The following is an 11993-nucleotide window of genomic DNA, read 5'->3' as shown; positions in this document are numbered from 1 at the left end:
AAGTACCTTTGATAATTGCTCAGAAGCTCAATTCACATACTTTTTGTCTAAATAATTTGATTGCACAATTCTACATGTGTTTCAATTTTCTGCCATAGTTGTTTTCATTGCTGTGATATGTGCTGCTAGAGAGTTGGTGCAAAAAGCCCAAATATTAAAAGTTAGATTAATGAATAAGGACTTATAAAAATATATGAAATGAGATTTTGTGATACACGTACAAACCTCTATGCTGGAAAAATCTTACCTTTGCTAGAGTGCTCTTGATTTTGTTTTTGAATATTTTGAATAAATCAAGCTATACAAATTAAATCCAGATAGCCACATTGGCATATTTTAATTTCACAACCTGTGAATTCCAGGATATAGATCTAAGTCCTACTAGCATTAGTGAGGCCTGATTAATAATTAATTGGTTGTTCTGGTTTTAATGGGATCTGACTAATGGGCTATAAGTGTTACATTTATGTGGGGGGTATTACAGAAGAGATGGAAACCTGAATTGTTTTCATGCAGCAGAGTTTTATTTCATGGGTGGTGCCAGCTAAATACAGAGCATTATACAATTTTGCATTCCATTCCACCATAAGTTTCAGCCGTAAGTGAGCTCTTTCCATAGTCAGCAGTCCTTTCTTTTAAAATACAACAGGCAATATAATATAACTCTGCATAGATTTACTCGGACATTTGAATTAATGAAAATGGACATACAGTGAGAAGGAGTACGCATAGTGATGTGCAAAGGCTCCAGGTCAAACATCTGTGCACTTGCCATGCAAAGCTGAAGGGCTCCTAAGTGCCAGAACAAGTATACTCATGATTGGAGTCCCTAATAACCTACTAGTGTTTCTCTCCAAGTCTTTTGTCCCAAATGCATAAAGGTACAGAAGTGGGGATCTAAAAATTGAAAATTAGGTTTACAACTTTCCCCAATTAAAACTGCACGTGTCTGCTCTAGATCACATAAGAGAAAAACTGGCCAACTGCTTGTTTCCAGGAATGTATTAGAAGCCCCAAGACCAATCTGGCCAATTTTCAAGTATAGTATCTGTTTTCATGGTTTCTCTGCCACACCAAATTTGGTTCCATACTATTCCATCTTCAGAAAGTTACTGCACTGACAGACAGCCCAAGTCCAAGCTCTCTTACATAATTTCTTTCCAATGAGCCATTGGATTGAAAATCAACATACTTATCCAAAAAATACTAGAGGCATTTTCAAACACTGTACTTTTGCCAATAGATATCCTTTTTATTCAAATAAATGGGGAAACTCAGTCAAATACTTTTCAACAGATGAAAAAATGTTCTCCTTTGTGAATGGAAATAAATCCTACATATAAATAAGGAAATACAATTATCAAGAGCCATAGTCAGAATCAAGCTGACGACTGATTCCCTAATGTTTCTATGGGAGCCCTTTTCCCTCCTCAATGACCATGTTACTTGGGTGAAGACTGGTGCTATAGCAACCTTCTGAAATCTTTTCTTTTCCTTTCCAAGCATTGGTACAATTTTTTACAGCAGTAGGTCAGTTCTTCTCCTATTTTACTTTTTCTTCATTTGTACCTAATGTTTTTAATCTAGATATGCCCAGAAGAAAATTGTAGAAGAGATACAGGTAGGCAACTTAGAAATTTTAGCAAAACAGGTAAAATATTTTTGTTAGTTCCTTTGTTGCTTCTTTTCTTATTGTTCACATATTAATGCAGCTCTGCTTACTTTTGAGTTCTGTGCTGAAATCTTCAGATGAACTATTTAACTATTTAGTCCAACAGATAGGGACAGTTTAACAAAAGCCACTTTAATTTGGTGCAATTAGCAGAAAAAAAAAGACTGCAGAAAAATTGCATGCAACAATAAATTGAGATTTTGGCACAAAGTCTGAATGTTCCCCAAAGTGAAGTCTTTGTAATAAATTCTGAATGTAAAAATATAGATATTTATGATTTGTACCTAAGCAAGAATAATGTTGCTTCTAACAAATAGGATGTAGCTTATAACCAATTAAAGTGCAACATAGATCTAATTCATTCTAATCCATTGCCATTACTTTTTCTGTTAAATGTGTGTACACATGTATGTCTCATTGTAAATATCCATATGTCTATGTTTAAGCAAACAAACAGATGCACACACAAAACTCCAGAGATCAATGGACTATACTGATTAAACCTTCCCAGAGACGAATCTTTCTATTAAACAATCATGAACTGGCACACATAGAGTAACTGATCTCTACATCTCTTATCAAACCACTTTCCCACAGCCACTGCAGACAATGCTGCACAATTTTCTTGCTTCCCTCCATCAGGTTGGGTGGTGATCTCTGTTTCCCAATTCTTATAGCTAATGCTGTTGCTTGTCATGTCCACCCATTTTCCCTCCACTGCCAAATCATTGATGCCAAGCCAAATTTCCGCCTCATTCCCCAGAATCTTCCTCACATAGTCATAGAGAGCATCATTTTCATCACCTGTCTGTGGTGTACTGAGGGTGCCACCCTGAGAAATGCAGTCTTCACTGGCCTCATGATAGGTCTTGGCACTGGAAAAAGCCAGGACACATTTTAGGTTGATCTTGGTACCTTTCAGACAAACTAATAAAAACAAGAAAAAAAGGGAGAAACAAGTTATTACCAAAAAAGAATACCATCCATGAGGACTTTTAATCCATCTTTTTATAAACACTCCTGCCACCTATTTTCCCCACAGCAACAACAGCTAGCAGAATATATTAAGCCCTCTCCAAGCTGCTGGGTCAAGAAGCAAATACTGAAGGACTTTTCCATAATGAGAAATGGTATGCCCATAGTTTTTTTTTTTTCAGGGAAACCCTGACACACAATCATTGGCAAACATTCAGTGTATAATTGCAGATAATAATTTTGTTTGCAAGGAGTCTAACTGGCACAAGAAGAGGAACAGATGAAATGTTTAGCAATCCAGATAGTTTGGTCATGTAATGTTCGCCGTTTTATGTTTCACCAAGAACATTATCCCTCTCTCTGCCAGCTAGAAGGTGATGGCATCCCTCTAGTAGAGAGGTGCTTTAGACAGTTGTGCTGCTCCTGAGCCATTTCTACGGATGATGACTCAATTTTTTTCCTGTCTGCCTTTTGGTTCAGCAGATCCTTGGTTCATGTTTTCTTTTTTTCTGTTGCTTTGAATAATTAATGCTATGTGAATAAAGTGTCAACAACTTTTGCTTTTGGCCCCAAATCACTTGCTTATTTAGAGTTTTTATGATTGACAATTAAATAATTGTGGGCCTTAACTGAGACCAGGGACTAGGGCAGTGATGGCGAACCTTTTAGAGACCGAGTGCTCAAACTGCAACTCAAAACCCACTTATTTATCACCGGGTGCCAGGTGGGCGTAGCCCACTGGGTGGGCATGGCTGTGGTGGTCATGGCAGACTGGGTGGGTGTGGCCAAGGTGGGCATGGTCACCTTGATGTTGCTCATGGGGAGGGATGCCTGTGGGGGCCGGGCAGGATTTGGGGAGATCCAGGGGGTCTCTGGCAGGTGGGGCAGTGGGCAGGAGGCTTGTCCTGCGGGGTTAGGTGAGGCAAGACGAGGCAGGACTGGGCTGCTATTGTTGCAGGGCAAGGCGAGGCAGGGGCCAGGGCGGCTGCTGCCTGACACCATCGGCCCCGCACACAGAGGCCAGCGAGCGCATGGGGGCCAACAGGTCTATTAGCATCCACAGCCTGCCGGCCCCTCAACCGGTGCACTCTGGGGCTCCACAGCCTGCAACCAGAAGTTCAGAGAAGCCACCTCTGAGCTGGATAGATGGCCAACAGCCAAGGAGGCGATGCAGTGGGTAGTGCCGGGGAAAAGGAGAGCATGTGAGGCCAGGAGGGATGGGACAGGGGGGAGGGAAACCAGCCGTGCTGGGATGCCCCCGGCCATGTGGGACCTTGGCGAGTTAGTGGGCGGCTGGTTGAAGAGGGACAGTTGCCATCTCTGGGGCATTGCGTGCATGCCCACAGAGAGGGCTCTGAGTGCCGCCTCTGGCATGTGTGCCATAGCTTCGCCACCACTGGACTAGGGACTACTAAAGTACTAAAGGGCAGTTCTGAGCATCAAGTTCTGAATCCATATCAACATATTATGGAGTTCCTAGAAATTTCACACACCACCCATATTGCACAAGCAATAGGTTTGTAAATGATATAAGGAAAAGGAATAATTACGAATGATATGTGTATGGCAATATAAGGCGTTTACTTGAAATTTGCTTGTTTTTCATGTAATTTTTTTGCTCTGAGTGTTTTCATCTGGTGTAAGTGTTGAATACTAAGAGTTAAAGAATGTTTCAACATTTTGGAAACCATAAAGCCATCTCTGATTTATGCTCAATTTTTAAACAAACACTTATGGGATTTTTTTTTTAATTAGCCCCAAACAATGCAACAGCCATTTTCAGAAAACATACATGAATCCACTCAATATAGCAAATATGTCCATTACTCCAAAAATTTGGGGCCTCCTGAAATAAAATCTGGTTTTTTTTTTAATTTGTTCCACAACCAAGTCAATTTTGTGATTTAAGAAAGTTAGGACTGGTGGATTTTATACCTGTCTGAAGTGCTTGCTTTTCCTTTAGTAAGGTTACCTCCTGGGAAAGATTCTCCAGTTGCTCTTTAAGTTCTTCAATCATTCTGAGGCTTACAGCATCTGTTAAGTCAGTAACAAGATAAAGGATAACATGTGTTTGCAACTAATAACTGCACATTCAAACTGATGGTAGAATGAGAACTTCCTCCTCTATGGTGATGTATCCTCAAGTGAAAAGAAAAAAAAAAGAATTATGTGTATTTGTCCTAAATTTGTATACTCATATTTGTTTTATAAAGTTAGCAACTGAAAATGTTTCCATGCCTCAGAAACAAAAAACAAAATATCTCTCTTTTTACTTCAGTTTTTAAAAGAATGAACTAAAAAAAAACAGCAATCCTAGTTCCTTGCATATGTTCTATACTATTTCTTCTTATTCATCAAAACTTTATATTTCTCATGTGACCACTCCCATTTAGTGGTATATTATACATCATGTACAATTATTTAATTTTCTTCCTTCCATTTATGACACTGTATAACTCTGCAGACTGTAAAACTCAAGGTTCTTGTGTAAATCAAACCTTGTTTACATGTATGTTACTTATGGTTACCACAAGTTTTAAATCACAATATGACTCCCTTGGGCTTCAAATTACATCTAATCTACTGATGCACAATAGCTAAAGTGGGGCTTACTGTTATGTAACTCACAATCTCATAATGAGGAAGAAGTTAGTAGTCTCTAATTAACTAGACTTACAGGAAACTTCAGCTCCTAATTCACTTTTATGTACTGTAAACAGACCGAAAACATAGTAACTTAATTGGTTCTGATGGAGGATCAACAATCATATATAAAAACTTGCCCCCCACAGTGATCTGGAATTTTCCTAGGCATTCTCCTTCATTATGGACTTGTAGAAGAGAAACTTTTGAGAGAGAATATATAAAGGACAGTTTTGAAATACTGTAAATATCCTCAAACTTGGCTATTTGGTTTAATGTTATCATAATAAAGTGACAAGGTCAACTCATCTCTGTGTCATGTTGTATTTGTAGTTCACTATGAGAATTGAAAGGGCCTTATAAATTAAAAAGCATATGAGAAGGGTATCAGTGCTAATAGTTCTTTAGGCACTAGTCAAATTCAGTTTAATAGCTAGTTATAGTCATCACAATATCCATCTTGTTTTAAACTGTGTTCTTCTTGCTTCTATATGTAGAACTATTCTAGTATTTCAGTTTAATTAATATAATTGCTAATTATTGAATGGTCAGGAAAGTATTCAGTGTGGAGATCTCCACAGGTCTGTTGTTCAGTGTACCTCTGCACCAACTCACTATAAATGAATACACCTATTCTTCCTCAAGTCTTACATTTCTATTGCTGGTTAACCAAGTAAAGGTCTATAAATAAAATAAACAGACTACAGCCCTAGGACCCATTTCTGACACTCTGGATACTCATGCAATCACATCACCAAATTCCAATGCTCAATCACCTAGCACAGTAGCTTGGTTTTTGGATGTATTGAAGAGTGGAATATGCAAAACTGATGAAGTTTTGCTATGCCCCTATCCATTCCATTTGCAAATCATTTGCAACATACTTCAAAGTCATGTTTTTCTATATCAGATGTTTCCTATACCAGATGCCATCAAATTAAGATTTTAAAATCTTAATGTAAACACTAAAAGTCATTTTCTTTACTTAAAAACAATTTAACTGAGTTTTCTGACTAAGGTTTCACTTCCAATCAGTATTTCCAAAAATGTTCAACATGTTAATTGGATGTGGTTATATAAGTTTGGGATATACTTGGATTCTCCAATGGTTGGAACCACATTATCTATCTTATTGTTTGGGGAAAAAAGCTTTAGAAATTACATTTAATTTTTATAGCCCATTAGGAAGTTTTCAGTCATGTTCATACCCATACTGTCAATGAATCCCAAGAATGTACGTTTCTTCAAATCAAGAATAAATATATTTTAGTCATGCAAGGGCAAAAATCCCCTAGGCACCATCCACATTCCTGACATTCTGGTATATGCCCAGGTTATCTGGAGAAAAACAAAGAAGTTAACTAGCCACATTTGGGAAACAAGATAAATAATGTATTTTGAAGTTACCAAAAACATATTTGGAATTCCCTAAAAGTTAGAAATTAGAACATAATCTGGTTTACATCTCCTTATGTTTTGAGCTTTCTTTACTTAATAAATCAGAATGGGTGAAAAAATAAAATAGCAAAGAGAGAAGAATAAGAAAGCAATATAACAATCTTATGTGCATATAGATTATGTATACAAAATAATACATGACCATTTCAATAAAGGATCTGTAAAAGTCTCACTATTTATTGCACATTTATAAGATTGAAATCCAAACAAATTCTCTATCTGCCTGCATTACAGCACAAAATGACCAGACTGTAAACAAAAGATTTGTGGTATGCATTATTCCCCAGGAACAAGCACTGCAGGCTCAAATCCTATTCTTTTGCAACATCAAATACATTAAATAGGTCTTTGCCTAATTGCGTTAAAGACAGATTTGCAGATATAGAAGAATCTGAGTTTCATTTATTTTCAAGCAGATACAATAAATCCTTTTTAGTCTACACAATAACCATAGTTCAGTATATTATGACTTGATCATACACTCAGCTGCAATTTTAATCTATATTGCCTGCAACATATATATCTATCTCTATATATAAAACAATAATTTAACCAAACCAAATTTTGCAAAATAAAAAGATCACAATGAAATAGATACTTCTTGGCTTCTTACCTTTTCTTGGGTCTGGCTTTTTCTTGGGTCTGGTGTTTTGTTGAGCTGCTATTTGTGTCACACAAATAAGACACACTAAAAGACAAATTCCTCGGAATGGCATTTTGCTGCTGCTGCCCTCAGAGAGTGGAACAAAACTGGATTTGGTCTGCCTAGAGCCAAGCTTCTTAACATGGAATTAACCAAAACTGTCTGGCCAAGAAACAGTTCCAATTTCTCCTGTAATGTTCCAGTAACTAGAGGTTATTTTGCAGATTTCTGGGAGGGATCCAGTATCTTAAAAGGCTTTCCAAGTAAGCAGGAAGGGGCGTATATGTGGAATACTTCTTTATTTTTCTGGGCCTTTTTAAAATTTGCAAATTACAACCAAGACTGACAAGACTTATTTCCATTATTTCACAGTCCCAATACAGTGCTTCTGCCCAGCTTATAAACCAACCATTGTAGGTGGGCTTTTATGAACAGATCATATACATTTCTTTTGTTATTAAAATTTCTAATTGAGTTTCCCTGTTCAGTAGAAGCATTCAGGCTAGCAAAATTCAGTGAATATCCAAAATAAAAACAAATTAAAAAAATGAAATAACCAAGCATAAATAAGTTCAAACAAATTCCAAAGTCCTGTGGCATCTTAGGGCTGTTCTTCATTGTCATGTTAATTTGCATTCTCATCCTTACTTTGATAGCTGTGCATCAATTGTGCCACCCCAAAAGCCAATATGTTTTGCCTCAGGGACAAGACTGGTGCTGTACTTATAGTTTTAATGAGTAACAGTTTAAACACAATTTACACGCTTGATAGATTCCTCTGTTCAGCTATTTACTGTATTAACATTGGTGAAGCATGCTTGGGTGATTCTGGGCATGTTCCCAAGATAGCTTTAGACACCTTTCAAGTAGCCTGAATGTCAGATCACCAATGCACGTAACTGTCACTTTAGGGATTTTTGAAACTGATTCTGCTAAGTTTCTAGAAGACTACTAGTCCTATGGGATTTAAACACATGAATACTACTCATTTGGAAAGATACAAATTTGTGCCCCCAAGCTAATAGCAGCCCAATTGACAGGAAAGATGTGTGGTGGAAGAGCATAATTTGAAATAAAAAGTTCAATCTGAGCTTCTCTGCCAGAGTCTAGGGCAACTTGCCACGGCCAACTCGCTATGGGCAACTTGCTGTCGCCAATTCATCACAGCCAACTTGCCATGGGACAACTCACAATGGCCAACTCACTGCAGGACAACTTGCTGTGGGACAAGAGTTACACTAATATCGAAGAAATGATGGAATAGAATTATTAAAGAAAAGGTGCCAAAGGATGGATTAAATGAAATGTGAATGACAAAAACTAAACTATTTTAAAAATTATTTTAAATGATTAAATTAAATTGTCGAATTATCCTGTGGTGAGTTGGCCCATGGAGAGTTAGCCATGGCGAGTTGGCTGCGGCGAGTTGTCCCATTCTGTTCAGAGTACTGTTGGTTATGATTGGTGTTGTTATGACTGCTACTTCTTTGAAGTTGCTATCAATTTTAGATGTAGGGGAGTTATGAGAGAGAATCTCCCTCTTTTAGCTTGACTGACAGATCACATGTGCATTTGAAGGGGATGAATTGATTAAGGTGTTGTTGATTATGATCTTTTGCTATTCCAAATATTAGTACTCTTTTTAATTGCTTTCGATTTACCCAACTTATTACACCCGACTGAGTACATAACAAAATGAAGTAGTCCCTTTTACCTTTACCCAAAACACCAACTCAGAGTTCTAAAACTAGGAGAAAACAACCAACTTCAGAATTGAAATCAAAATATTGAAGTAGTAGATAACTTCTGCCTTTCAGGATTGACTAGCAACCATATAGGAATCAACAGTCAAGAAATATGCCATAAACTACCACTTGGTAGCATAGCAGTGAAGGTCTTGGAAGAGATTGTTATATGCTGAAAATGTTAATATCTACAAGGATCAAAATAATGCAGGCAATGGTTTTCTTTGTGATACTCTATGGAAGTGAATTTGAATTTTGAAGAAGCAAGAAAGAAAAGAGAGTAATGATACTTTGTGTAGACTTCTGAGAATTACATGGATTAAATAAAAAAACAAACAATGGATCATAGAAAATATCAATCCAGAATTTTCACTTAAAACATAAATGATCTAGCTCAATTTATCATACTTTGGGCATTGACATAGCTCTCTGGAGAAGCCTATGCTGTAGGAAGAAAAAAAAGGGGACAACTAGTAGCAAGGTGGTTAATTTGATTACAATGGCAATGGGTGTCATCTTGGAAGACCTAAAGAGCTAGGTTGGGGACAGGTGATCCTAGAGAAAGTCTATATGGTCATTAAAAGTCGATACCAACTTGATTCAACACAACCAGTAATTAATCAGTATATCAGAATACATATAAATCTATATTAACATAAAATATACAGATTGACTTGTTTCTTAAAGAACGATTTCATATTTACAGACAAATCTTTTGAGTTTAATTGCTTTAAAACTAAAACCTGCACATTTTTTTCAAGAAAAGGATGGTCATCTTCATTAGCCTTTATGTGTAGCCTTTCAGAAACATGTCATCTTGATTAGATTCTGACAAAGCAATTATTAATTATTGAAAAGGATATTTTAATTTTTCTTAAGTTTTAATGAACTACTGAATTTCTGGGCTTATGTACAAGGCTTCTGCATTCCAAGAGAAATTAAATATTTATGGAACAAAGCCTGAGATTTTTGCTTGACAGATGTTTCGGTTTATTGCTGTACTGGATACATGACAATGAAAACGTGGCAATAACTGCACAGCCACACATGGAAATTTCCACTACCCATTATGGCAATAGCTGCTATGATAAACAAGCCTAATTATGGGTCAGACAATAATTTCAGTTCTATGAGCAATTTGGAGAAACATACCCATCATTTCTGTTAGACAGACCAGACTATTCATTCTGAAGCATTCAAATTTGATGTCTTCAACATCAGTCCACTTCTCCATACAGCATTTGGGTAGATTTCAGAAAATCTAAGATTAACACAGGATAAATCCTATGACCATAAATGTCTGTTACTCTATTTGTGCTCTGCCCACCACAAATCCCTGGGTCAAAATGAGGTTAGGCAATGCAGAACCAAGAATTTACTATACTTACCCTATTATTAAAAGTATTTATGTACTCAGTGTCAATTCCAAAAATGAAAAAGCATAAAATAAAAACAATAAAAATATTGGAAATTGAATATAAAACAAAAGTTGATATACCATATAAAACAGTGTTAGAATCTGAAACAGAACAAGAAAAAATACATCAAATGAACAAATCCATGCAGAAACTGTTGACAACACTTGGACTTTATAGGGTGAACTAAAAAGAAATGGCATTTGTACATTTTTGTGGAGTTGAACTATTATTTCTTTGATTTTGTTGTAAATATTTAAGATCCGCTTAACACAAGTTTACATAACTAATCCTTTCTTTATTTAAAATATATTCAATTCTGTAGAAACAAACAAACCAATAAACACACACTTTTAAGTAAAAATTCAGCTCATTGAAGGTGATGATTGCACTCATCCCAAAAATCCAACTTTTTTTCGTGCTGTTCCGAGACTCTCTTCTTTATCTAAGATAGCTTGCAAGGAGGTGTGCAGCAATTTACCTACTCTCTTTCCAGTCTGGAATACAAATGAAAAATAAACTATATAAAACCACACAAGTGAATTAAAACAAGCAAAATTCACTAAAAAATTATCTTTACAAATCAACAACTGAGATATGTTATTCTGTTGAAATTAATTCATTGGAATAAAACATAAAATGCAAAGAAATTATATATTAAATTATGTGTTTGTAAGAGCCATCCTTAATCACTTTTGGGCTTATTATTCTATACGTAGTTCTTGACTGACAACCACAATAGGCTTAGATCCTCATTTACTATTATGTGAAACAAAAGGCAGAAGGAGGCATTGTCTGGTCTATAGCTGATGAAAAAAATTGCCATAAGCCAGAAAGGAAGAATATGAAGAAAATATATAGTAGAATAATGTCGTAAAATATCTTAAATTCCCACTAGAGCAGTGTTTTTCAAACTTGGAAATTTCCTCTTCTATATAATTTAAGTACATTAAGAAGTAGGAAAAATTAATAAAAATAAAGTCAAAAAGTATAGCAATGAATTGCTACTATAAATAAAAGCTGGCATGAAGTTTGTATGTTAAATGTTTCTAAACATATGGGATTCATGAAAAAAAAAACCACAAATCTATTCATATGGATGAAGTTATTGTTTGCTTCAAGGCCACTAGAGTCCAATACTGCACTTGAGTGAACAATGAAACCGTTACAAACTGGTCAATTTTTTTATATTTCTCATGATAGGCAATTGGAACAATATTTTTTCTAATTCACTGTATTATTTATTTATTTGATTTTTATCCCACATTTATAACTTTAACAAAAAACGCAAGGCAGACTGTTCCTGATTCTTAAATGCATCATTATCTCAAAGGAGGAAGAACAACGAGAATTATTGATAACATTTTACTCTAAATGTTGTTCAAATGAGGGAGTATCAGTATAAATATAAAGAGTGCATGCAAATGTAAGCATTTTTGAAA

At 35.9% G+C, this 11993-nt stretch overlaps 2 protein-coding genes across 6 annotated transcripts in view; both read right to left on the bottom strand.

Annotated features, from left to right (window-relative positions):
• Positions 1–502: 502 nt before the first annotated feature.
• On the bottom strand, positions 503–10388 carry CLEC3B (C-type lectin domain family 3 member B). Of its 3 annotated transcripts, XM_039336118.1 has the most exons (4): positions 10289–10388; positions 6499–6628; positions 4583–4681; positions 503–2599 (listed from the first exon to the last, which is right to left on the bottom strand). In XM_039336118.1, exons 2-4 carry the CDS (start codon positions 6500–6502, stop codon positions 2199–2201), a joined length of 504 nt encoding a protein of 167 aa, XP_039192052.1. In that variant the 5' UTR covers positions 6503–6628; positions 10289–10388; the 3' UTR covers positions 503–2198. The 3 variants fall into 3 exon arrangements, with proteins under 3 accessions (XP_039192052.1, XP_039192051.1, XP_039192054.1); XM_039336117.1 differs by lacking the exons at positions 6499–6628; positions 10289–10388 and adding an exon at positions 7362–9951; XM_039336120.1 differs by lacking the exon at positions 10289–10388 and having other exon boundaries at positions 6499–7355.
• The window catches only part of EXOSC7 (exosome component 7), a 25282-nt gene continuing 23386 nt past the window's right edge, over positions 10098–11993 (bottom strand). For 2 of the 3 annotated variants that reach the window (XM_039336114.1, XM_039336116.1), the window contains one exon: positions 10829–11048. In XM_039336114.1, coding sequence (XP_039192048.1) covers positions 10944–11048 — 105 coding nt within the window. In that variant the 3' untranslated portion in view covers positions 10829–10943. Of the gene's footprint in view, positions 10398–10828; positions 11049–11993 lie in introns of those variants that run through there. The other variant, XM_039336115.1, reaches the window with a different exon arrangement.

The sequence above is a fragment of the Crotalus tigris genome, unplaced genomic scaffold (genome assembly GCF_016545835.1).
Source record: "Crotalus tigris isolate CLP2741 ecotype Arizona unplaced genomic scaffold, ASM1654583v1 scf7180000017666.27876245, whole genome shotgun sequence".
NCBI classification, from domain to species: Eukaryota; Metazoa; Chordata; class Lepidosauria; order Squamata; family Viperidae; genus Crotalus; species Crotalus tigris.
The sequence above is the reverse complement of the archived record's forward strand: the minus strand, read 5'-3'. Positions and strand labels throughout refer to the sequence as shown.

Excerpts from the sequence above, each read along its gene's own strand:
- CLEC3B (XM_039336117.1), bottom strand. The coding sequence starts at position 7,464 with ATGCCATTCCGAGGAATTTGTCTTTTAGTGTGTCTTATTTGTGTGACA. Across the intron at positions 4,682-7,361 it reads AAAGCCAGACCCAAGAAAAG|ATGCTGTAAGCCTCAGAATG; the intron begins GTAAGAAGCCAA and ends CTGACTTAACAG. Across the intron at positions 2,600-4,582 it reads AAAGCAAGCACTTCAGACAG|TTTGTCTGAAAGGTACCAAG; the intron begins GTATAAAATCCA and ends TGTTTTTATTAG.